At 43.4% G+C, this 25,360-nt stretch overlaps 1 protein-coding gene across 4 annotated transcripts in view; it reads left to right on the forward strand.

The window, feature by feature from the left end:
* The window catches only part of CLPP6 (CLP protease proteolytic subunit 6), an 88,369-nt gene that overhangs the window by 51,181 nt on the left and 11,828 nt on the right, over window positions 1–25,360 (forward strand). For all 4 annotated transcript variants that reach the window (XR_015691083.1, XR_015691084.1, XM_087679428.1 and 1 more), the window contains 2 exons: window positions 16,179–16,232; window positions 16,371–16,463. Coding sequence is in view for 2 of the 4 variants with exons in the window: in XM_087679428.1 (XP_087535554.1) it covers window positions 16,179–16,232; window positions 16,371–16,463 (147 nt within the window). In the remaining 2 variants the exon portion in view is untranslated. The remainder of the gene's footprint in view (window positions 1–16,178; window positions 16,233–16,370; window positions 16,464–25,360) is intronic.

The following is a 25,360-nucleotide window of genomic DNA, read 5'->3' on the forward strand; positions in this document are numbered from 1 at the left end:
ACTTCTTTGCTCAATTGGGTATTAAGTTGGCTTTAACATCAGTCTACAACCCTAAAGGCAATTGTAACATGCCGTGCTTCTCCCCCATAGGAACTCCCCTTAATTTCAAAAAATAAAAAATAAAAAATAATTTTTTAAATGGTTAGTTCAAAATTTTTTATTTCTCTTCCTCTCCCTATCCCTGCCGACCGCACGTTGGGTGCCACCCCCCCCCCCCCCCCCCCCCCCCCCCCCCCAAATAAGGGGAGGCTTCTCCCCTCCCCCGACTACAGACGGAGACTGTATCCCCCCCCCAAATAAGGGGAGGCTTCTCCCCTCCCCCTCCCCCGACTACAGATGGAGACTGCGTCCCCCCCCCCCCCCCCCCCCCCCCCCCCCAAATAAGGGGAGGCTTCTCCCCTCCCCCGACTACAGACGGAGACTGCGTCCCCCCCCCCCTTTCCTGCGTCATCACCTCCTTCAGCAGCAACAACAGCCTCGAGAGTCGACTCTTTTCTCCCCCTCCTCACTTGTGCGGCAACTGCACCTCCCCCCTCCTGGGCCTTCTGATTGAAGTTCTCCCCCCTCTGACCTGCTGAAACGGGCCCCCTGGACCTACGACTCAAGCCTCCCCCCTGTTTGCCAACCAGCTACTGTGAGAATAGAGAAGGAGTGGGAGAAATAAGAGAAGAAGAGGGAGAGGAGTGAGGAGAGAGGAGTGGGAGAGAGAAGGGAAGAAGAGGGAGAGAAGAAGGAGAGGGAGAGAGAAGAGAAGGAGAGGGAGAGGAGGAGAGAGAGAAGAGAGGAAGGAGAGGGAAGGAGAGGGAGAGAGAAGAGAAGAAGAGGGAGAGAAGGAGAAGGAGTGGGAGAGAGGAGAAGAAGAGGGAGAGAAGGAGAAGGAGAGAAGGATAGAGAGAAGTAGAAGAAGAAGAAGAAGAGGAGAAGAAGAGAAGGAGAAAGAGAGAGAGCAGGAGAATAAGAGAAAAGAAGAAGAAGAGGGAGAGAAAGGAGGAGAAGAAGAGGAGGGAGAGAGAGAGTAGGAGGATAAGAGAAAAGAAGAAGAGGGAGAGAAAGAGGAGAGAGAAAGAAGGAGAAGAGGAAGTGAAGGAGAAGTAGAAGAGGTGGAAGGAGGGAATAGAGAAGTAGAAAAAGAAGAAGAAGAGGAAGGAGAGAGAGAAAGAAGGAGAAGAGAAGAGGAAGAAGAGAGGGAGAGAGAGAGGAGGAGAAAGAGAAAGGAAGAGAGTTGGAGATAAGTTACCCCCTCATCGACAAAGGATCCCCTTTTCCGCGACCTTTCCCTCCCAAACTGATCATCTTGAAGGCCGCTAAGGCCTGGACTTCCCAAACCTCGAGTAGAAATGGCGCCCAAGAAGAAAATCGCGGGAAGCGTAGGTGCCAAAGCTACTATTGGTACCAGTAATGCGGGAGAGGCGAGCAGAGCGACCAACGCAATAAACGTCCCTATGAATACGAATAAAACCCAGGTTCTTTAAGTGTTATAACTAATTATGCATTATTTCTCGTGGGAGAGATGAAAGGGTTAGCTATGTGCATGGAACAAGAACGAGTCTTAGGGTTTTTGTTACTCTAAGCGCTAGGTTGCATGCGTGAAATGGTAGATAATGGAATTCGCACGGGCAAGGAACCACTGTCATGGCCAGAGGGAGAACCTCTAGTGTTTCCAACAGGGAGCTGGCCAATGAAGAAGATTCATCCATGGATGCTGACATTGAGAGGGCAACGGTTCACGCCGCTCTGCACAAGAAGGGTCCGAATCGCCAATTCTTGGTGATTCAAACTCCATCAGATTATGAAGGTAAAAGCTTCAAAACCCTAATTGATTGTGGCAGTATACATTCCTTCATTTCACCGATTTGTGCAAAAAGGCTAGGGATAGCCACAATAGATGCACCTACTGTACTTGTGAAATTGGCAAATGGTCGTGAGGTCTCTTGTACTAGGCAAACTGCTAAGGTGAAATTCCTACTGGGTGGGAAGCCAACTTCGGTGAGATTCAGGGTAATGAACCTAGGTGTCCACGAATGTTTACTCGGAATGGATAGCAAGTGCAAATGCATAGCCAACTTGGTAGTGCCAATCCATGGGAACATGGATAGCAAGGTAACTATGCCTATGCAAGCATGGGACAGCAAGGATACTTTGGTGGTGGTACCATTTTTCATACTTTGGTTGGACAGACACCGCATATGGGAATGTATGGCTCAAATCCCTATGGTATGCAACAGCCAATGCATGGCTCACAACACCCAATGTATTCAGGTAATGCAAGTGGAATGCCTAATTCTATGTATGGCAGCATAGGAATGATGCTTGGGGCACAAAGTAGGCCATATGCACATGTATCTTCACCCTCAGGGATTGTTGGAGCACAAGGATTTGGTGCTGGTCATGTAGAAGCATCTGATAGTGCAAGTTATCATGTAAATACAGCAAATGCATCCTTTTTGCAATAGCCTATTTATGATAACTTGACTCCCATAGGTCCGCCAAAGGACTGTGATGAAGGTGGCAAAAGTGTGAATTTGAGCCTTTCAGTGGTGCACAAGATAGGCTGAAAGCACTTGTTTTTATTCAACAATTTGATGCAGCCTACTTTGGAGGCAACTTTATAGAGGCATCTAAGATACGAAAGGTAGCCACATTTTTGAAGGGAAATGCATTGCAGTGGTGGTCTACACCTCTTATTCAAGGGAAGTCACCTACCACTTAGGTCCAGTTCAAGAAAATGTTTGCTTCAACAAATTGTTGTCAAGTACCTTTGAAGTAGACATTATGACAGCTTGGAATCAATTGAATTCCAAATATTGCAAGAACTTGGATTAGTATAATAAGAAGATTTGGGATGCATTGTTGCTAGAAACTTCTTGTCCCATAGGTGCATTGTTGCTAGAAACTTCTTGTCCCATAGGTGTAGAAGGATATTTGTGGTTTGCCAAGGGGTATTTGAGATTTTTGTACTAAGTCCATTGTTTCCAGCATGTCTCAACGTATAGAAATTGCTAGTACAGCCAACACAGCGCTGGATGGAAAGGATGTGGGATTCCAAAATAGTGATCCCAAGCCACATGCCACTAGGGCCAAGGCCGAGAAAAAAGGTAAATCTGAAAATAAAGCTGAAAATTAGGGCAGATCTGAAAATAGGGCTGGAAAGAGGAATCGATCGTAGAGAGAGATTGGAAAAATGATGCACGACGTAAGGAGCGGATGGTTGCAAATAAATGCTTTATTTGTGAATAGGAAGGGCACATGACATGTAGCTGTCCTAATAAACAGCAAGCTGAAAAGGATGATAATAAGGGAGAGAGTGGCAAAACCATTGCTGGTTAAGTGTTTGATGCAGTGGCAGATCAACCGAATGATGATAGCACCGAACTTTGTAGGACATAGGGCAAAATTAGAGATCATTATGCATTGATTTTTCTTCATCCAAGGGCATGATCAACTTTCATCTCTCTTGATATGGCAGCCTGTTTAGGTATCAAAGAGCATGAGATGGGGCCCATGGGTGAGATTGGTATGGCATGCAAGGGATATGGAGAGCAAGTTAGTCCTATGATTGGAAAATTTTGTTTGCACATTTAGAGTTATGTGGACAACGAAGAGTTCTTTATCGCTCCATCGGAAGGGTGTGATGTTTTGCTTGGTATGCCTTGGTGCCATCATGTGCATACAATAATTGATGCTCATGATAAGATTGTGATCCTCTTCCATGGAGGCAAAGTTCATACTTTGGAAATAAAATTGAAAGGGGAATCTATCCGTGTTGTATTTGCTTGTGCTATTTCCAAAGTAATGAAAAATCATATTTCAGGTTACTTGGTTTTTACTAAGGATAAGAGTGATAATGGAAATGTTGGGAATGTGACTAGTTTGGATAAAGATCATATGCCATTTTCGCAAATCTATGCTGATTGCTTTTCTTAATCACTTCTAGGACACTTGCCACCTGAGAGGCTTGCGGATCATGGCATAGATTTGATCCCTGGCAGTAGCTCACCTGTAAGCCACCTTACAGGGTTAGTGCAACCCAACACGAGGAGATTATGAGTTAGGTCAATGAGTTGTTAGAGAAAGGGATGATTCAACTCAGTTCATCTCGGTTTTGTTCTCCTGTGCTTTTAGTGCAGGAGGATGGGTCATGGCGTATGTGCATTGACTATCGTGCTTTGAATGAAATCACGATAACGAATAGATTGCTGATCCCTAGGATCAATGATATCCTGGATAGATTGTAGGGGGTAGCCATCTGAGCTTCCGTGCAAACCTACAGGTAATGATGGGATATTGGCTATCATATGCAGGTTTAGTAACCAAGCCCACTTTATTCCTGTGAGGAAAAAGATCAAGGCTGATCATATGGCATGCCTTTTTATGCAGCATGTGCTTAAGTATCATGGTGTGTTAGAGTCGATCATTAGTGATTGTGACCTGCAGATGACAAGTTTGTTTTGGAAAGTATTGTTTGAGAACATGGGCACAACATTGAAATTCTCTTCATCCTTTCATCGACAAACTGATGGTCAGTGTGAATAGGCTAATTACATGGTGTTAAATCTTTTTAAGTGCTATGTATTAGACCACAAAGTGCGGTGGGAACAATATTTGCCATTGGTTGAGTTTGCATATAACAACACGGTGCATAGTTCCACTTGTAAGGCTCCTTTTGAAGTGATAGAGGATGGTAGGAAAGTACCCCCTATTTTGCACATGAAAGATAAGATCTTTGGGGCTGATCACTGTGTGGAAAGCATGGATGCAGCTTATTAGAAGGTTAAGTATGTGCTTCAAAGATCTCAAGATAAGCAAAATAGGGCAGTTGATCGTCATAGGCGTGCTTTGCACTTTGCAGAGGGCGATTATGTATTGCTGCATTTTGAAAAGAGATGGCTGAAAAAGATAAAGGGAAAAGACCGATTTTATTCAAAGTTGTCTATGAGATACTATGGACCATTTTAAGTGTCGGAGAGGATCATTGATGCATGCTATATGCTGAAATTGCCTCCACACTGGCAGATACATAATGCCTTTCATTTGAGCTTGCTTAGGCCTTTTCATGGTGATGTGCTAGAGGATGTATGTGCTGAAATTCAGCCTAAGGTTAAAGAGCTTGATGCAGATTTTGACACACATAGATTAGAAGATTAGAGGTAAGCTTTCCAAAACGTACTTGGTGAAGTTTCATAATTATTCACCAATGGATGCCAAATGGATGGAGGAGGATGACTTGGCATACCATTCTCAATTGTTGTAGCTTTACCTTGATGCTCTCCAATTAGAGCCGACTTTAGTTCGGGCTCAATCAGGTTCAGCAGAGCAGGGGTCTAGAGTATTATCTGATGCTTGTGAGAAAGCTAGCACCTCCACTCCTAAGTGATGGACAACTTTAGATATAGTCGATCTTGGATGTATTCAACATACATTCAAGATAATGTAGCTGATAGTATGTTTGCTAGGAGATCACTATTCAATGTACTAGTCACTATATTTAGTATGCGGATGGGTATGGTTTTCACTGCAGCTTTGAAACACTACATTTGCATTGATTAATGATCATCAAGGACTGATTAACGAATGCTGGTTTTCAGTGTATGATCATCAATATTCAGTGGTATTCAACTGGTTTTGTGAACAACAGCATATATATGATGCCATTGATGTTTTAGCCATGGTTTATGCTTGGTTTATGCTATGCTATGGTTTGGCTTTGCATGAGAAATAGACATGTCACATGATAATCTGACAATGTTTTTGAGATTCTTTGTGAGTCTTATGTTATGTTATGTTGGATGGTAATTTTCAACATGTGTTGGGCATATGAAATGGTTGAGTAGCAACGTGTAATGTTGTGTTAACTACGATGCCTTGTGGAAATTCCAGTTTATTATTTTACTTTTGATTCATTTGGCAGGGCAATCGAGGATGATTACAACCATTTTAAGGGGGAGTGTTGCCATGAGAACATGTATTTTTGAAACCTTAGTTAACATGCGGATAAATTTTTAATCACATGGTTAAGTAAATGTTGCACATGTGAAGTGTATTGGATTAGAGTAAATTTACGAGGTCGGGACCTGAGGAAAACATGGGATGTAAAATACAAAAGTTGCTACTAGTTATGTTACACAACTACTTGGTGGTATCTGGTGCCAATTATTGGCCTAGGTCATTAATTTGGCTATAAGTGTTAGTTGGTGACACTAGAGAAGTGGTGTTTAATGGTACCTAATGCCAATCTGATGGTCAAAGATGGCCAATTAGGTTATTTTTTTGGACAACGAAATAATTATTAGATTAGTTTTCCGTATTTAAAGATTGAAAATATTTAACTATTTATAATATGCAAAAACCATTTGGGAAGGGTGCCATTTGGTGAACTTGCCCATGAAGGTTGGTGGGAGGTTAAAGAAGATGAAAAACGTGACCAACGAAAGGTACGGTATGATAAAATACGGTACGAAATGGTATCTTAAGATTTTATAACGTACGATACGATATTAGTATGAAAAAAAACAACTTGATTATTTTGGACTAAAGATAATAGAATAGATATTTCAAGTCTGAATAGCAATGCTATTAGACTATATAAGATGAGTACTTGAGGGTAATATGCCAAAACCTAATGCTGCATGCGCAACATGTACTATTGCTACCTACAACTTATAACTACATAGATGGGAGTGGATACATCATACATGCATTATCATATAAATAAGAGAAGTGTGGGCTTGAGAGAGAGAAGGTTGAGAGAAATTGTTTGAATCTCAAATAACCTAATCTCATGGGAGAATCATATTAATATAAGGAGCATTTAGCTCGTCCCAAAGTGCAGCTCGAATGGGAAAGATGTATCCATTAAGTTGGTACCTTATGGTACTAATATGTAAGGTGCGGTACCTAAAGTATGGTATAGTATCAAACCTTTTGTACGTGGTACTAGTGTAACTATGGTTGAGAGTGAGAGAGAGAGAGAGAGAGAGAGAGAGAGAGAGAGAGAGAGAGAGAGAGAGAGAGAGAGAGAGAGAGAGAGAGAGAGGAAGACGGACATCCAGTGCGGAAGCAAAATAGTCGTTGAGTTGTCAGTTGCTGCTGGAAAGGTATGCTGTATCGATCCACAGACACACAGAGAGAGAGAGAGAGAGAGAGAGAGAGAGAGAGAGAGAGAGAGAAAAAGAGAGAGAGAGATCGATGATGGAGCCCCCGTCCCCGTCGCCTGAGCGCCCGTCGCTGGCCTGTGCCCCCGTCGTCCGTGCCCTCGTCGCCTGAGCCTCTCGGCCCCCGTCGCCTGGGCCCCCGTCGTTCTGGTCTGCGTCCCCGTCCGCCGTGCCTTCGTCGCCTGAGCTCCTCAGCCCGCGTCGCCTGGGTCCCCGTCGTCCGTCAGAGGCTCCGTCGTCTGCGCCTCCATCGCCTGAGCTCCCGCCCTCGGCCCGTGTTCCGTCAGTTGCTGTCGACAGCTGCTCGTCTGAGACCACGGCTGTTCTGTCCGCCCCCTGCCCTACGCCTGCTGCCCGCGGGTGCCTGCCCTCTGCATCTTGCGGTGCCGTGACAGGGAAAGGAAACCCTAATCTGGCAGCGCGTGACAGCAACCCTGCTCGCCTCCGAGATCTGATCTGCTCTTGTACAGAGAGAGAGAGTGAGAGAGGGAGAGAGAGAGAGAAGAGAGAGAGAGAGAGCGAGCCCTCCGGGACTTGCACAGAGCGAAAAAGAGAGAGAGTGAGAGAGCGAGCGAAAGCGAGAAGACAGCAGTATGGCTGGCCTGGATATGGATTTTCTCGACCGGACGGTGGCAGCCCTTGGCCCTGATTCCGATACAGAGGAGCCGGAGGATATGGTGCCATGCACGGAGGAGCCGCCTCCGGGTTCTAAATTGCCGCCTGCAGGCAAACGCTCCAAGCACACTTCAGACGAGCGAGTGGGTCCTCAGGACCGTTCCTATGCGCAGATTGCCTCCGAGCCTGTGGATTCGCAGGAAATTGATTGGGAACATCTGCTGGACTTTGCCAATACTCTGCTTGGCGATTATGTCCAGCATAACAATGATACTTTCTCTGCTGCGACTGCGGATGATGTGCTGGAAGCCACGGTGGACCCAAAATCAGTCTTGCGGTCCTTCTCGGTGTTCTACGACCGTGCAGTTATACTTTTTTTCACCGGCAGGATCCCAATGCTCTCACATATTCGCCAATGGATGCACCATTTACTGCAAGGGGAATGTGTTGAGGAGATATTCCTTGGACCTCACGGTTTTTATGAGGTGCTGTTGAAATCGGAATCGCATCGAGCTGAGCTCCTGTCCAAGTTGCCACTATTCTTTGATCGCCGCTTAGTCCATGTGGTACCATGGCGCCCTATGGCTGACTTCCAGCGTTTGCTTCAACGAGAATGCCCGGTGTGGGTGGAAGTGGAAAACTGTCCAGCGGTATACTGGCCATTGTTGAAGGACGCGATGGCGGTTGTGGGCACAGTGCTGGTTCCCCCGAGCCTCAGGGCCATGAACCGCAACCGTTTATGCATGCTATGGGATACGGCCAGGAAAAGGCTTGCGTGGCTTCGCCTCAATTGTTCAGGCATGCATCCTTTGCATTTTCGCCTGAAATGGGGCAATTTTGCCGGACACTGCTTTTCATGTGGTAAACTAGGGCATTTTGTGGCCGAATGCCCGGAACGGCAACCGTCTTCTGAGGAGGCGCAGGTTGTGCAGCCCAAGGATGACATGGTGCTCGATGCCCCGGCACAGGAGACCCTTCAGCCACCTACTGTCGTGGATAAAGGCAAACAACAGGTCCGGGGTTTGGATTCTCCTAACACTGACTGGATTGAGGCACGACAAAAAAAAGGTAAACAGTTGGACGCAGGCCTGGCTGATGCTGGGCCTAATGCCTCTTCTGGATTCTGTGCGCACGTACACGCGCAGGAAAGACATGGTCACCCCGCAGCAGGATGCGCGTACTATGGCCCCGTCCGCCCCCCGTTATCCGTCTTCAAGGAAAGGCTATTCAGCAGGCCCCAAGGGCCCACCTGCTAAGCTGGCATTTGATGCAAAAGGTAATGTGATTACACCTTGGGATAGGCGTTATCCCCGCCCTACTCCCAAGGCAGTGGATTTCCCTTCTACCTCTAAAGTAGGTCGCCCGAATTCGTTTGCAGTATTGGCTGATTTTCTGGATGAGGGTGTCCTGGATGCCCTCGCGGAAAAGGTGCAATCGAGGCAACAGGCGCCTCGTTCCTGACTTCCTTTTTTGAAAATATATGAAGATTGCCACGTGGAATGTGCGAGGCATTTGCTCTCGCCATAAGCAACATACCATGTCCCTAGAGAGGCGTTTGGCCCATCTTATTCAAGTATTTAGCTTGAAATCTTATCAGCAAGCCAAGCTGCAAAACTTGACTGACACATTGCAAGATAGTGCCTGCCAGTCTCATAAGTTCTTTCGCGCCTTGCATGCTTCTCCGGCCCGCGAAAATATGACGCGACTCCAGGATTCGGAAGGTCGTATGGTCACTGATCCACAGACCATTATCGATATGTGCAGAAATTATTTTATGGATCTTTTTGGTTCCTCTTCCTTGCCGTCCAGCCAGGTTATGCATGCCCGCTCGGTCTTCTACCATCTGGTCCACCAGCAGGTCCCATTTGATATGCAAGCTACTTTGGAGGCGGATATTTGCGAAGAGGAGGTTATGGATGTCTTGTTGCACCTGCCTAAGGATAAAAGTCCTGGTTGGGATGGTCTCACTAATGAATTTTTTGAGCACTCGGCCACGCAGGTGGTAAAGCCTTTGGTGGTCATGTTTCAGCAGGTTTGGGAAACAGGGGTCATGCCTTCTTCATGGAAAGAAGGCCTTATCAAACTGATTCCCAAGGTCCCTTCGCCGTCAAAGCTGCAACACTGGAGACCAATTTCATTGATGGGCGCGATGTATAAAATCTTTTCCAAAGTACTGGCAAATAGGCTTCACAAGCACCTTCCAGCTATTGTGCACCCTCTCCAGTATGGGTTCATTAAGGGCCGCAATATTTTGCATAATATCTTAAATGTGCAAATGGCTATTGACTATGCGCGGCACTCCAATCAGCAAGTGGTCTTGATTCAATTGGACCTGGAAAAGGCGTTTGATTGTGTGGACTGGTCTTTCCTTGCCGATCTTATGTCTGCTATGGGCTTTGGTATCCGGATGTCTCGATTGATTTACACCATCAGTACTGAGGCTTCTTCAAGAGTTATGCTTAATGGTGGGGTTACAGAGCCATTTGTCCTTGCACGCTCGGTCAGACAGGGTTGCCCTTTGAGCCCTCTCTTCTTTGCCCTCGCGACTCACCCGGTCCTTTCAATGCTATCCTCCATGGCGGCTTCTGCCCAGCTGGCAGGGTTATCTCTTCCTTTGGGGCAGCACTTCATTAGCCAATCTTTGGCTGACGACTCCTTTATGATTTTGCAGGCGGACAGGGACAACATTCGCAAGGCATTAGATGTTTGGACGCTCTTTGGTCAAGCCTCTGGTCTTCGCATCAATGCCTTTAAGTCGGCCATTCTCAGTTGCACGGAGCCGGATTTACAGTCGTTAGGCTGGCAGGGCCAGGTGGTTTCCCGTGGCTCCATTGTCAAGCATCTTGGATACCCATTGGGGGTGGATGTACGGCCAAAGGACCTGTTGGAGTGGATTTCACAAAAACTGGCCGCGAAGTTTATGTATTGGAAGTCGCAAGCCTGGCCGTTCCATGTCCGCCTCAAAGTGGCTCAGACAATTATGCTACCAATGCTGACGTATTTCCTGCCATTACTGCCATGGACGCCCACTACTTTGAAGGCTCTCACCCATCCCATTCGTTTCATGCTATGGAAGAAAGATTCACTACAGGCAGGCATTTCTTGGATTTCATGGTCACATGCATGTACCCCTAAGCGCATGGGTGGTGGAGCTATTTTGGATGCAGAAACTCATATGCTGGCTCTTCGTTGGTCTCTTTTTCGTGCCATGTGTGCGGATCATCACCCGTGGACCATCATCGCCCGTTATTTTCTTGAGGATAGCGGCCTCCGCCAGGGCAATACACGGCTTCGGGCCTCATGGTGGCATGTCCTTAATGCTGACTCTCGATTTTCCAGTCCCTCTTCCTCTTTGTTACAGCACTTGGTCGGATCTTGGAAAGTGGTGCTCCAAAAGACTCGTTGGCATCCAGTAGGGGATCGCTTGCAGACTAATTCTTTCCAGCTGGAATTGTTGGCAGTATCCAGATTACTTTCATGGGAAGATAAACATCAGCTCAGACCAAGATTTAATCGCATGGCCCGTTTGGGTGTGACTTCGATTGCGGATGCTACCCTTGCTACTCGCAATGTCCTCGCATCGTTTCGGACCGCTAGGAGACTTTTCAGGATCCCGCGCGGATACCGTGATTTATGGGAGAAGCTTTCGTCGGAACTTCAGGGTAGGCAACCCTTTCCTGCCCTGACTATGGATCACCCTTGGCAGGATTGGGACCTTGCAGGCCGGTTGACTCTGGAAAAGGCCTCTACTAATCAGGTGTATCATCTTCTTATTAAAGATCACCAATGGCTGGGTGAGAAAGCTAATACTGTTTGGGGCCTGCGGAAATCCTTGTCATGGTGGCAGGCAACGCTGATGGAGGGGTGGCAGAATAGGGCACCTTTCAAATGCAAGGTCTTCCTGTGGCGGGTAATGATTGGTGGTCTTCCTCTTGCCTCGGCCCTTTCCAAGTGTCGAATCTCGAATGGCAATTGTTTCTTTTGTACCACTACGGAGGAATCGGCCAGACATCGTTTTCTTTCTTGCCCGCTCGCGAAGAATATCTGGTTTCTCTTGTCCCAAATCTGGCGCACAGTGGTGGGGCCCTCACTGACTCCTTTTGATTGGGTTTTTGTGCGCCCAAAGTATCCCACGCCGCCACAGTTACATATGAAGATCTTATTTCCCTTTTTCAGATACTGGGGATGCTGGCACATTTGGACCACCCGAAATGCTTTTCTCTTTGATTCGGCCTCGAATGTACCGCGACATATTGCAAGGCTTAAAGGGCTCTTGCATTGGCAGCTAGATCTCATCAGGCACTCTGACTTGCTCCCTCGGGAGGATTTGCATTCCTGGCATTTGGCAATTGCCTCTGGGTCCTTGCCATGATTGATGGCTTTGTGTCATCATGTATCTTGTAATCAAGTAATCTTGTATTTTTTTCGTAATTAATACAATTACCTTTTATGAAGAGAGAGAGAGAGAGAGAGAGAGAGAGAGAGAGAGAGAGAGAGAGGCTTGGGGAAGAAATAAGAAAAAAGAAGAAAAAAAAAGAAAGGAGAAAGAAAAAAAGAAAGTTGTAGACTTGAAGGAGAGTGGTCAAAAAGTGCCTATTTCTTCGTACTAAATCGTATGGATACGTACCATAAGGATTAGTCCGTACTACGTACGGAGAACCTTGATTAAGTTGTTGTGAATCGTGGGTAGCTGTTGGAGCTGATTGGGACTGTTTTTCCCCCATTTTCCAGCAAGAAAGAGCAGGTTGGCTGCAGGTGACAGCTCCTAGGGATCCCCAAACTGTAGGGGATAGTATCTAGGTTGTTGGCGGTAGCATTTATTGTAGGTGATAGCAAGAGAGCGTTCCCAACAATAGGGAGAACATCTACAGGTTGTTGAGACAAGGCAACTGTAGTAAATGATTGATTTTCTTCAGTTCTTCATGAAGAAATCTTGAATTTTCTCTCTCCTCAGCATTCTCCCTCATCTTCGAGCCTTTTTACAGCCTTGCTCCGAAGATTACAGCATTGAGATCACTAGAGGAACTAGAATCATGAGGTGTTTGTGAAGATGGATAGATGGGTTGAGATGGTGGTAGTGGTAGTGGATAAGGAGGAGGAGGGGGTAAAGGTGGATAGGTAGAAATAGGGGGGTTGATGTTCAATGTGTACTGATTGCTACGGAGGTAGTGAAACGGACATAGGTCCATATGATACTATAGGTGTAGGTGGAGGTACTGGGATATGATAGCCTTGTCCAAATGTCGGTTAGGATACTACAGAATGATCGGATAGTCCACTAGGTAATGCCATAGAGGCAAACTGCGATACTAAGGGTCCACACTCCAATATGTCTGGGATAAATGCCCAGAGGGATAACTCGAAAGTGTGTGTGTGTGTGGGAGGTTGAGCCTGCATCACAGGTACACCACCTGAAAATGGGTATGTAGAGGTCCTAAAGATTGTCTAAATGTGCTAAATCCCCTAGTGTGGTGTGTAGTAGATAATGTAGTGCACTTAATGAAAGCGGAAAGGAAGGTGCAGCGGAAGATGAGGGAGGGATGGATGGGAGCCCAAATGGATATGTGATGGATGTTGTTATGGAAAACATGGTAGGTCCCTTTTGTCCATTGCACTAGATGAAGATGCATCTACTGCATATTGACCATGAGAAATAAAATCATTTGAAGGAAAAGGAAGGGTAGGAATACTTAGAAGTTTTTCTTTTAGCCTCTTACCTAGTTTTGAGTTCATGAGGAAATACCTATCTTTCTCATTTATCACAAACAAAAGCTTGTTTTGAAGAGTCTTTTTCTTGACGAGCATCTCTTGATCCAATAGAAAATATGGAATTAGTTGGCATAGAATCTGAAATAATAGGGTATGTACCTGGCATTGGAGAAAAGTACTGTGGAAGTGATGTGTAGTCTGAGCCAGGTTGCACTTGTAGATGGCTGGTTTGTAGTGGAAATTTCGAAGGTCCTGCAGGATCATTAGTTTTTTGCACCAAATCTAAAGAAGAAAACTCAGGCTTACCTCGAACCTCCTAGTGAGCCCCATGCGTAAGGATGAGATTATACTTAGTGGCAAAAATTTGATATGAAATGTGGACTCCATGGTAGTTCGATGGTTGTCTCGCCCATGTCAAATCGAGTAGTAGCAAGCTGGGAGGCCCACTCCCAATCGTTTATGTCCATGTTTGGTTGTGGAGATTGGAGGGGTGTTATGAATGTGTTTCAAGCCATCTAACCCTTATGTTGTTCTTGCTTTGGCGAATGAGCTTTCCAATGCCAAGGTTTCTCAAAGAGTACCTAACACTTATATCATGTGAAGAAATGCTCTAATTTCAAAAAGCATGAAAACAATCGTACGACAAAGCAGAGATTGATAAACACAGAACATAGGTAGGGTTAGGGGTAGGGTAACTCGGAGAGATAGTGAGCACAATGAATAGTAAAGTGAATGAATATTGAATATATAGTGCTCATGCAACAAACACACTATGCAGTGAATATTGAACCTCGAACGCTCGTATCTTTGGTATCAATTGAGAGGCTAGGAGCTATAGAGTGTGTCATACTCTAAAGATATCTCGAATCACAGCAAAGGTAGGCTTCGAATATCGAACGCTAGTAAACGTAGCCAAGGAAGGTTGGATCTGATGTAGACGACATTGCAGGAGAGAGAAAATCTGCATAACAGTTGTTAGGTGCAAATGCACTAGACAATGGTGAGAGAATGTCAAGGTGGTAGCCAAAAAACCAAAACATAACATTTAGAAGAGAGAGATGATGATGGCGATAGCAACTGGCTGATGGCCATAGCTACCAACTTTTGGCAAAGTCAGGCTAATGCATTTTTAGCTCAAGTGCATGCTTGTTGTGGGAAAGGAAGCCTAAACAACACCTACAACTACTCCAAAATTATGCCAAGTAGTCACAAACAGGCACTTCAAAACAGCCCGATAGTTTGGTTTGGATGTGTCGTATTGAACAAGACGGTTCAGACTAGTCCTTCCATTTGTTAGATGTGGACCACTAGGTGCACAATTAATGTGAACTAGCACTAGCTACTTCTTGGGTAGGATCGAATGGTAAAATAAATTAATTTTCAGAAATGAAAAATTGAAAATCAGCTAATTAAAACAGAAAATTACTTTTGGAAAGCTGCAAAGTGGCAAAACAAGCTTCCAGTTATTAAACCTTTCCATGCAAATTGGAGAGGGCTGTTTGGGGATTGGTTGAGGCTCTTTCCAGCATTTAGAGGTTGAGGGAGGAAGGAGCCCCCATTGGATGAGCTTTGAGAGAGGCGATGGTTGATTGTGCAGTGCGACAGGATAGAGGTGGTAGGTTTCCTTCTCTGCATCAGTGAGAGATGGCAGTAGAAGAAAAGAGCTTAGCAGTAGCACCTAGTAGTGATGGGTTTTTGACCCCCCTTCTGATGTTGTTGGCACCATTAGAATTGCCGTCAGAGTTACTGATCAAAAGACACTCCTTTCAACTTGTCTACCACTGAGGCCTCAGCAGTTCTCAGCCATTTTTAGCTTGGGGTGAAGAGCAATTTCAGGAATTGCTCTGAAACCCTAATTTACAGCATGTATCAGGGTTTCCACTGCCACCTTGGGATCCATGCCCAATTGTTGAAGACCTAGAACTCGGAGTAGAAGCTCAAGGCACGATATTTGCAGCTGAACCAAGGAATAGCCCATTCTCAAATTATTGTGGCCTACATGCAGGAGATTGTGACCCAATCTTTGGCCGGATTGTTGTACTCTCAAGGGGGAAATTGTGCCCAAGCAGTACTGGTCATTTATGCCAGCCCATTTTATTGAATTTGAAGAGGGATCAGCATGTATCTCTTTGAACTTCAAATTAGAGCAGTACAATCAAAGAAATACCGGAAGGGCTGGTAGTTGTTGGGGCCAATCGGGTGTAGGCTGTCCAAGCTTAAGTGGTAAAGTGTATATTTCCAGATTTGTGTATTTAACGCTTGCTGTAAATTGAGTTAGATCAGGTTTATATCACACTCGCCGAGAAGGAAGGCTGGTTTCATGTTCCATGTAATTTGGAGCTGTGTTCCATCTACCTCGTGGGTCTTTCATAAATATAACACAGTTTATGTAGATAACAAATTCTTTGTGTTTTTAACCGGTTGTTGGAGTAAATATAACAAAATTTATTCACGCAAAATTTACAGAACATTTCATGAATACTCGGAAACATTAATGATACTGAAGCTGCCTGGCACCTTGTTTGCTTGCATAGGTTTGCTATGGTGAATAACTGAGCCCTCTGTTTGTCAAAGTATAATTTTGTTGTGAGTGCTTGTGTGTACAGTTTCAAAAAATCTTATTGGTGCCAGTGTTTTCCACATGCTCTTAACTATTCTAAAAGAACAAAAGGTTAAGCAAATTTTATATTATGTATGTAACAGGGTACCATGGATGATGTAAGACGGCAAGTGAATGAAGTCATGACATCTAGAGATGTAGGTTATTCATCTATTTTCCCTTTCGTTCGATAACTTGTGCAAAAAAAGTTGAGCCATCAGGTTATAGAAGCTATGAGCAGCACTTGAAGTTTTATATTATATGAAGGATGATGCATGGAATTATTGTGACTGCAGAAAATCGACAAAATGTATGCCGCTTTCACTGGCCAGCCTTTGGAGCTTGTACAAAAGTTCACTGATCGTGATCGGTTCTTTTCTGCAGCTGAGGTAAGCCATTCTTAGAATCTAGTCACAACACTTGAAAAGACAATTTGTAGTTTCTGGCTAATGTTTCATGAATAGTCACAATGCCCCTTGCTAGATGGTTATGAATTGTCATTTTAATATTCTTGAATGGCAAAATACCTTTTTGATATTTATAGGTCTGAGAAAATTTGATGTGTATATGTAGTCATTGTATTCTTTTGCCTCCTATTTATTTTTTTAAGGTCTAGATCACATGAATACAATGCCTCTCATTGAAGTTCCTCCCAGTGCCCAGAAGGGAGTGTATGATGGATGATCAAAGCTCTGCCAGGGTGGCATACACTGAAGGGCTCCTGGCTGAAGACCTCTTTACTGCAAGCCTTCCAAATAGGCCACTCATGAGGCTCCTAATGAGCTTCTAGACCATCAACAATGATGTTGAGGGCCTGCGGGTCTAGCACCTACCAGTTGGGCAGGGCATCTAGAGTTACCATCACACAAGAACTAGCCTCAGTGGTGAATATCATGTCCTGCATCTCACAGCCTTATAAATCAGATGCCGTCCCTGGCTGATTGACTGCAGCGAGGCTGGGCTCTACATGCCGGAAGTCCTTTTCCACCCCAATTAGGTTTCCTCACATGACCATAGATAGTGCTTTGGAGTCTCCATGCATTGTTGGGGACAGTGCTGAGTGACCCTATCTCGTTGTATGTATGCTAACCAACTACCAATTGCAAGACCCCAATGAGTCAACAATGACAAGCGCATGACCCTCCACAGTTGGTAGCTATTCGAGAGGTGCTTCTAGTAAGTGTGTTTGGAAGGTTTGGTGATTCTTTGCTTTACTCAAATGCCAAATCTGGATAGGGACCAATTGACATCATCTTGCATCAGAATGTGTCTATTGATCCGTGCCCTTGATGACCCTATTCTGAGTTCCTGTGTGAAAGTTATGGTTGAAACAAATTGCAACTAGGCATATAAAAAACAAATACAAGAAAAGCAAACAGTAAGAGTTTGGAAGACAAAAAGAATGAAAAGCAACAGTGAAAAGCAGGTCTGAATTGTTGTGAATGGTTATAAATAGAGATCTAAGCCATTCTTACAAGCTTGGGTAAATAAGAAAGTGATTTACTGTCATGATTAACAAGGCTGAAGTAAAAGACAAGCGATTCTATCTCTTTAAGGGTGCCTTTAGCCTAGAAAGGCTTGCTTGCAAGAGGTTATTTTTGGAACAGATTTAAAGATATCTTTACCTATTGCTATAGACGAGGATTGAGAGTGTTTGCGTGGATATAATTGAAAAGATCTCACATGTATGATCAAAGGACAGCCGAAGTGGTTTTGGGTTGTTTTATGTACATTTGGGCTATTTTGGTAAGAGTATTCTTTTGTACTTCCAAGTTTTTCTTTGTACTTGCTGTTGTAATTTCTTTTGGGCTAAAAGAGTGGTACTGAGCTACGTCTCAGACAAAGTTTTACCTAAGCTATTGTCTTAGGCTCGGTGTATTCAGCTTGAAGGGATTTATTGCAGTTGTACAAAAGAGTAATCCAGTTGCTTGTTGGGTTTATTTGTTTCTTGTGTTCTACAATATATTCAAGAGTTATTGTTCTAGTGTCTAGTTCTTTCACGTGTTTTCTCTTTCCCTTGATCGCTAGTGAATTTAGACCTAGATGTTTCCAACCCTTGACATTTGGTGAACGTGATGTGAAAGGCCTACGTCAGAGACTACAAGATGGGAGAACTAGTTGAAGACGAAATTGTTGTTATGATAGGTATTTTTTTGGGAGGTAAAATTTCTCATTAAAATTTTAAAAATAATAAATAATTCTTGATAAATTAAAAATTTAATAATGAAGTAGACTAAATTTAAAAACTTAATAATAACATTCATAATAAATAAATATAAATTTAATCAATTAAAATAAATAAGTAAAATCAATAATAAATTTAATATTGATAACAATAAAGATAATTGAGAAATTTGATAATAGATTAAGAAATTTTAATATAAATCATTATAATGGGAAAAAAATCAAAATAAGTTAAAATAAATGTACAAAGAATTTTAATGTTAAATAATAGTATAATTTGATGAGACAAATATCAAAGATTTCACAAGAACTCATGAATTTATTAAACATGAAGAGGCTGTAACCAAGGCTCTACAAGAATTGATTGTAGAGATAAAGAAGTTTGATGATGGAAGTATTTTCAGGTTTCTTCGCTTTTATGCGGAGAAACTAGAGTTGGCCAGTGTATTGGTAGATGATATGCTGAGATAGTATGCAAGGGTTGTTTCTTATCAAATTAGGAGCCGCAGTGTCACAACTGTGACAACTATTACCTTTTTGTTGATTTCTTTATTACATATTTTATTTGGTTTTTCTTTTTGGAAGGATCCCTCTTGAAATCTAAACGCCTGAGTTGCATGGCCAGTTTGTGAAACGGATAGGAATGTCTAGTGAGTCAAGACTAGACAGTTAAGGTCCAGTATAAGTCTGGAAGAGACTGATGGCACTGTAGATTGACAAGCTTGGAAGAGACTTGTGAAAGTGTATATGGACAAGTGTGTTGAAGAACTAGCTTGGAAGAGACTAGTTCAAAGTGAAGATGGACAAATCTTCAAGAGATTAGTCTATGTGGGGTCATCAGTGGAAATTCGCTTTCAGTTGAGCTACATTACAGATTTGGATGTAGCCATAGTCTGCAAAGATGGTCAGAAGACTAGTGGGGATGCAATGGAAGCAACTCCTAAAATTTAGGGAGTTATTATTTTTGGACCTCAGAATCTGTTCGCGTCATTATCTTTGTTTTTGCATGAGGATCAATCCTCTGGTCTGTGCCGAGGTCAAATTTTGAACTGAGGATGGAGAATTTTAGACTGAAAGGTTTAAACAGGAAAATTGTTACATGTATGCTATGTGTCACAATTCGGGCATAAATTCCCAAAAGAGAGAGAGAGAGAGAGAGGGTAGCACAAAAACGAGTTTCAATGCGTGGGGGGCTCATTTCTTGTGAAAGGGAGATGGATTGCTGCAGATGGAGTGCTCTTGAGAGCTGGTCTACCTTGTCTTTCTCTCCCTAACAGTACGGTTATGCTGCAGAATCAAGGGCTTTTCTTCCGATTCAGGTACAGCTGTGTGGAATATGCTGTTTTTGCATGAGGCAAGAGCCTCCTTTCTCCAGGAACAGGAGCAGTTGTTTGCAGTTCCCAGCAGGGACAGGTGAGGGTGGTAACCTCACCAAGCAAGTGTCTGAAACAGCACTAAACCAGAACTGATTCTAGACTGTTCAGAGGCTATTTCAGAGCCCAATTGATGCCAGAATCAAGGGGCATTTGGCCCAGATGATGTAGGACAATGCAGGGAACAATATGAGCTGAAAACAGGTGTCAGAACAGGTCTGAACCAGTAATTAGAGTGGGCTGAATAGTACAGGGAATAGTAAGAGTTGTAAACAGGTCTCAGAACAGGTCTGAACCAGTGATTACAGCAGACTGAAATGGTCAATTCTGCACTCCAACCAGAAGTTTCAGACTTGGGCAGAGTTTCCCCTCCTGGTCAACTTGATTTGGGTCAGTAATTGTATTGTTATGCTGTCAAATTTCACCCAGAATAGGTGAAAGACAGCCCATTGTACTTTCTCTTTTTAAAAATAAAGAAATACCGCAAGGGGCGCCTAACTTAGGGGCCAATAGGGTGTCTGTGTGGCAATAGGAGCATTCTAGCTTCTTGTATTTCTTCTTGATTCTGTGTCTTTAAGTTCAGGTAAAGTGGGCGAGTGTTAAATTGGGTGAAAGCATTTATTTATTTTGGTTGTACACTACCGCCCTTCCCAGTGAACAGGCCGGTTATACGCAGAGAGTCCATCTACAAAGATTATGGAAATACATGGGTTGTTTTCAAGTGAGGCTAAAAATAGAGTAACTAAGCATACTTTTCTAGAGTGGGTTTATAAACTTACAAAGGGCCTCTTCACTCCAAAGCTCACAGAGTTTGAGATGAAGTTTGATTAATTTGACAGTGTAGAGTGTTTATCTTTGCTTATAGAGAGAGTTTTATTGTTCTTATGGGTTGCAGACCCTTTGCTACAGGTAGAGCAGTTGATTTTACATTGAATGAAATCCTTGGTATAGAAAAAAGAGAGTTTCATGAAATTATAGATACTATAAAAAAGAAAAAGTTAATTTGTGGTTGTGCCAACTCAGGCTATGATACAAAGTGAACAAGAAACATGTTTATAGGGCATATAGTAGGTTTAAAAAGATGATGTAGATGCGGAGGTTGCTTGTAAAGAAGTAAAAGAGCTTATTGTAGACAGAGCTAAAGTGGATATTGTTGTAGAGAAGAGTGTGATATTTAGTAAAAATACAAGAGATGTATGGCCTATGTAGTATATAGAGGATGAAGTGGCTTCAGGAGTGACACCCAGGAGTCATTATTGCAGGAACCATTGAGCTTGTGCTATCACAAAGACTATAGTGAAGGTTGGAGAGCTAACAACTTCATGTGTTGCATTGATAGACCATGGCTCAAAGATAAATGTCGACCACAGATGGAGGATGTGGGCAGCCAACGACTTCGTAGGAGATTTGTATATTGCCTATCCAAATGTGAAGATTACCATAGGAGATGTATGGGATGATCACAATTTCTTTGTGTAGCATTTCTCATCATATCCAATGATCTTAGAGTAGCTATTTATTAGTGCAGCTTGGATGGAGACTAAAGTTTTGGATGATGGTTTTGCCTATGCAAGAATCAAGAGCTGAGAGAATAGAGCAGTGCAATTTATGACATCTAGTGTCAATTATGTAAGAAATAGGGATACATTGAGGGATTATCCATTACCCCTATGCTAGAGAGTTTTGGGAGTCGAGTTTTTGGTTTTGTCTTAATGGTCTGAAAGAGAAAACTTGGGAGGCTCCTCCAATAGACTTCCTTGTCTAAATAACCATTCTGAATGACACTCTTGACATACATTTGGTGGATTTGCCAACTTGGTGAGTGGTTAGTGCTACCAGTAGATGAAATGATATCAACTGTGCAATCGATACGAAGGTTTCTTCATAGTCAATTCCTTGTTTCTATGTTGAAACCCTTGTATCACATGGTGAGCCTTGTACGTATTCAAGGTTCCATCAATTTTTATTTTTATTCTAAAAATCCACTTACTCCCAATGACCTTGTGCCCAAATGATCCACCGAAGTTCAGGTTCCATTCCAGTCAATGTTCTTAGACTCCTTTTCCATGGCCTCTCACCATTGGGAATGCTTTAAAGCCTCTTGCCAATTGTTTGGCTCAAAGTGTGGTGTGTAGTTTGGTGTAAAGATAGATGCAAATGTAGGAGTAGGCGCGAATCTACAGATATTTTGGGTCCATATGGGATGGAATTTGGTGGAAAGATCCCCAAATCCTACATGGTTTGTTGGTACTCGGCAAGGTAACAGTCCTTAGGAGGGGGCCTAGGAGCTGAAGTCTTTGGAAGTGTGTCTGAAGCAGGTAGTAGACTAGACTCAAATGAAATTATCTCTAGTAATGTAGGCCAAGGAATCAGCTTGAAAGTTGATGCAAGGGCTGCACAATATACCTCTCGTCAAAGAACATCTCTTCTAGTAATGATACATTTTGTTTTAGGATCAAACAACTAGAACAGTTATAGCCTTAAAAGAGTAGCCCACAAAAATCAATAGGTTAGCTCAGGGCACGAGCTTTCCTGTCTTATCATTAGGAGTATGAATGTACGTATGACTCCCAAAGACTCTAAGGTGGGAGGTGATAGATTGACTACCAAAGGATGCCTTGAAGGGATGTTCAGCTAAAAATACATTACAATCTGATTAGCTTTTTTAAACAGCCCCGAAACATGTAATTACCAAAAATTTCATTAAAAAAGAAATGTGTTTCAAAAGAGTTTTGTGTTCCATAAGCAGAACCCTAATTTAAATAGATAGGCTGCCCACCATTCAGCACGTCCTATCTTTGCAGATTCAGCCGTTAGCTTTCCCTTCTCCATTAGGCGCCCTCTCTAGTGAGGTGGTTCACAGCTGACACCCATCATCTTGACAACCTGAGTAGCCAGCGTTTCACTCTAGTTTGCTGCTGCCTACTCCTCCAGCTGTTGCTGTGGACATCAGTCAGCTGTCGTCCTCCTCTAGAAGCTTCTGTACAGTTTGCGTTTGCTGCCTTAGCTATTAACGCCATCCCTGTACCTACTACAGCTTGTGTTTTACTATCCAGCAAACCGCACTGCAACAGCTTACACCCCCTATAACTGTTGCCTCGCTGTCTACAGCTCCAACGATAAGTTTCTAGCCTCTGATCGGTGATACATTGTTGCATTTACTAGATTTCAGCCTCTAGACTGCTGTGTTTTGGTTTCCAGCCTGCTGCCCTTCCACATTCAATATTCTTTCAACTTCAATTGGTGGTTGCAGCACTCTGGATCTCTCTCTGATGGATGTCACTCTCGGACTACTCCCTTAGCCCACTCTCATAAGAGCCACTAGTTGCATAGCTCTGCCCTTGAGTATCTTGTACTTTCTTTCTATCATTTACAGCATTGATTCATTCATTTCAGAGTGTTCTTTCTTCTTTGTTTGTGCTCGTGTTTTTGTATTTTGTCTCTTTGCATTATTGTTCGAGTTACTGTGTTTTGGTTGTGTCCATACATTTAATGTTTTCTCTGTGCAAACCCTATCTTCACATGATATTAGGGCACGTGCTCTTATAAAGAGTCATTGGAGGCTATCATGGAGGCTTGGTTTGTGCGAGATACATAAAGAATATGTAAACAATTCATGATGGCTCAAATGACTCCATCTTCGGATCCTTTGATGCTTTCTCAGGCTACTCTTCAATGGTGGCTCTATTGAGGCATTATGGTTTTGATTTGGAGGACGGTACTCCATCTACTAACCTTTTTTTAAAGGGATTATTCAGAATGGCCCAGCTCTTCTTCGTCTCATATACCATGAGAAGGTATATCTCAATTGGAGCACTCTGTTGACGAGAGTGATCACCTCTTAGTTAAGGAAAGACTATCCACTTTGGAAACATCCGAAAGGTGAAATTCTTCCCAACCAAGCCCATTCATAGATTCCTACAATCCACTTTTTTGTGAGTCTGATTTTTTGTATATGCTCCTTAAGTTATGTAGGAATTGACTATAAGTCACCATGGAGACCCTAATTGGTACCGCTATGGATTTGAAGAAAACTCTATATTTAGGGATGTCCCACAAGGTAATCCTTCATTCTCTGTTTCATTTGAGAATGGGTTTGGTGCTTCCCATTCACTTCTAAATTTCCAGCCCTTCCTCCCACTTTTACTTCACATTTAGATTTCTCTTCTTTTCGTGCAAACCCTTCAGATCTACAATAGGTTATCTAGTCTTAGTGCACATTGTCTTTGATGCACATCTAGATTTTAGGCCATCACTAGACACTCACACGTATACCACTTTACACCCTAGTACTGTTAGCAGTCATGTTTGTCATGCCTTATTATCTCCTGCTTGTGAGCACTCAATTTATTGTCTTTCAGTGCATTTTCTCCTCGAGTCAAGATTTTGTGTGCATTTTCTGGACAGTTATTTCTTCCCACAATCTGCATACACTTGTGGGATATTGCCATTGTCAGCTGGGATTTTTCTAGGGTCACCCCTTTTTTTAGCATTTTATTTGTCATTGACCAACATTTATTGCTGGTTGGCCAGCATTTATGGTGTCCCTTGATGCAAGTTGGCCATATTCCCTCCCATCACTCATTCATCTTCCTCCTTGGGTAGATGCACTCTTTGAGTTTGTCATCTTCCTCCATCTTTGGTGTTACTATAATCATCGGCCTGATTTGGTGCCCTCATTGACATTGTGGGCTGCATGTAGGGATTGATCAATCTCCCTCCGTTTTCTTGTTTGTATCTGCATTCTTTCTTGTTCAGTGAAGATTTCATTCTTCTTTTTTCAGTCTCTCTCTCTGTTCCTTTGTCTTTGTTTCGGCGCCTTTCCGTTGCGCACTCCACATGGTATCAGAGAATTGTATTATTGTTGGAGAGAGACACAGAGTGCCTGATTCTAGCACAAGAGGCCATCCACATTTGTGTTTTGTTGAAAATGCAGCTTTGTTCTCAAAGGCGACAACTTCTTTTTGCTAGCGACAGTATTTCTCCCCCAAGCCGATCCTCTACATTGACTTCCTTGTGATCTTGTAGCTGTTTCCTCTGGTTTTGGGGTTGTCTACCGCCAAAATGCAAATTTCTTATGGGTATCTTGCAGGATTTTGAAGATATCTTACCTCAGAATAGTACAAATGACGAGCTTTCTCAACACCCCTTTGAACGCGAGGTTATCACGTGGATTGTGAAAAACGGAGGTCACCTAGCTCGGAAACCCTCTCCTCCCCGTTCTCTCCATGTCTCACAAAAGGCCAGTTTTGTTGGCCTTCATATGCTAGTTACAGTACCCTCTATATGGGTGTCCATACTCCCTTCTTTACCCAAAGAGGACCGACTTGATGGTTCAAACTACTTGCTTTGGTTGAGTAAGGTGGAGTGTATCCTTGATACCTTCCATCTTTGGGAGTTTGTTTCCTACCCTATTCCCCATCCAGTGGACGATCCTACTGTTGAATCATCGATGGATCGTGCGGCCTTATGGGATCGGCTCAACTCTAGAGTCTGATCTTTCCTCCTTGTGAGCTTATAGGATTTTGTCCTACTGCATGTGCGCAAGTTATGAAAAGGGGCAGAAGTGTGGACAAAGCTTGCTTCTTTGTACCGTTAGAAGACATTTGCGCATCGGATTACTCTCGGGAAGAAATTACGGATGCTCATTGCTGATGATTCTCCTTCCATGAAGGATTATTTTAATAGATTGGAGGATATTAGGGATGAGCTTGTGTCCCTCGCAAGAT

The sequence above is a fragment of the Lygodium microphyllum genome, chromosome 6 (genome assembly GCF_053477565.2).
Source record: "Lygodium microphyllum isolate KBCC chromosome 6, Lygodium_microphyllum_v1.1.10, whole genome shotgun sequence".
NCBI lineage: Eukaryota > Viridiplantae > Streptophyta > Polypodiopsida > Schizaeales > Lygodiaceae > Lygodium > Lygodium microphyllum.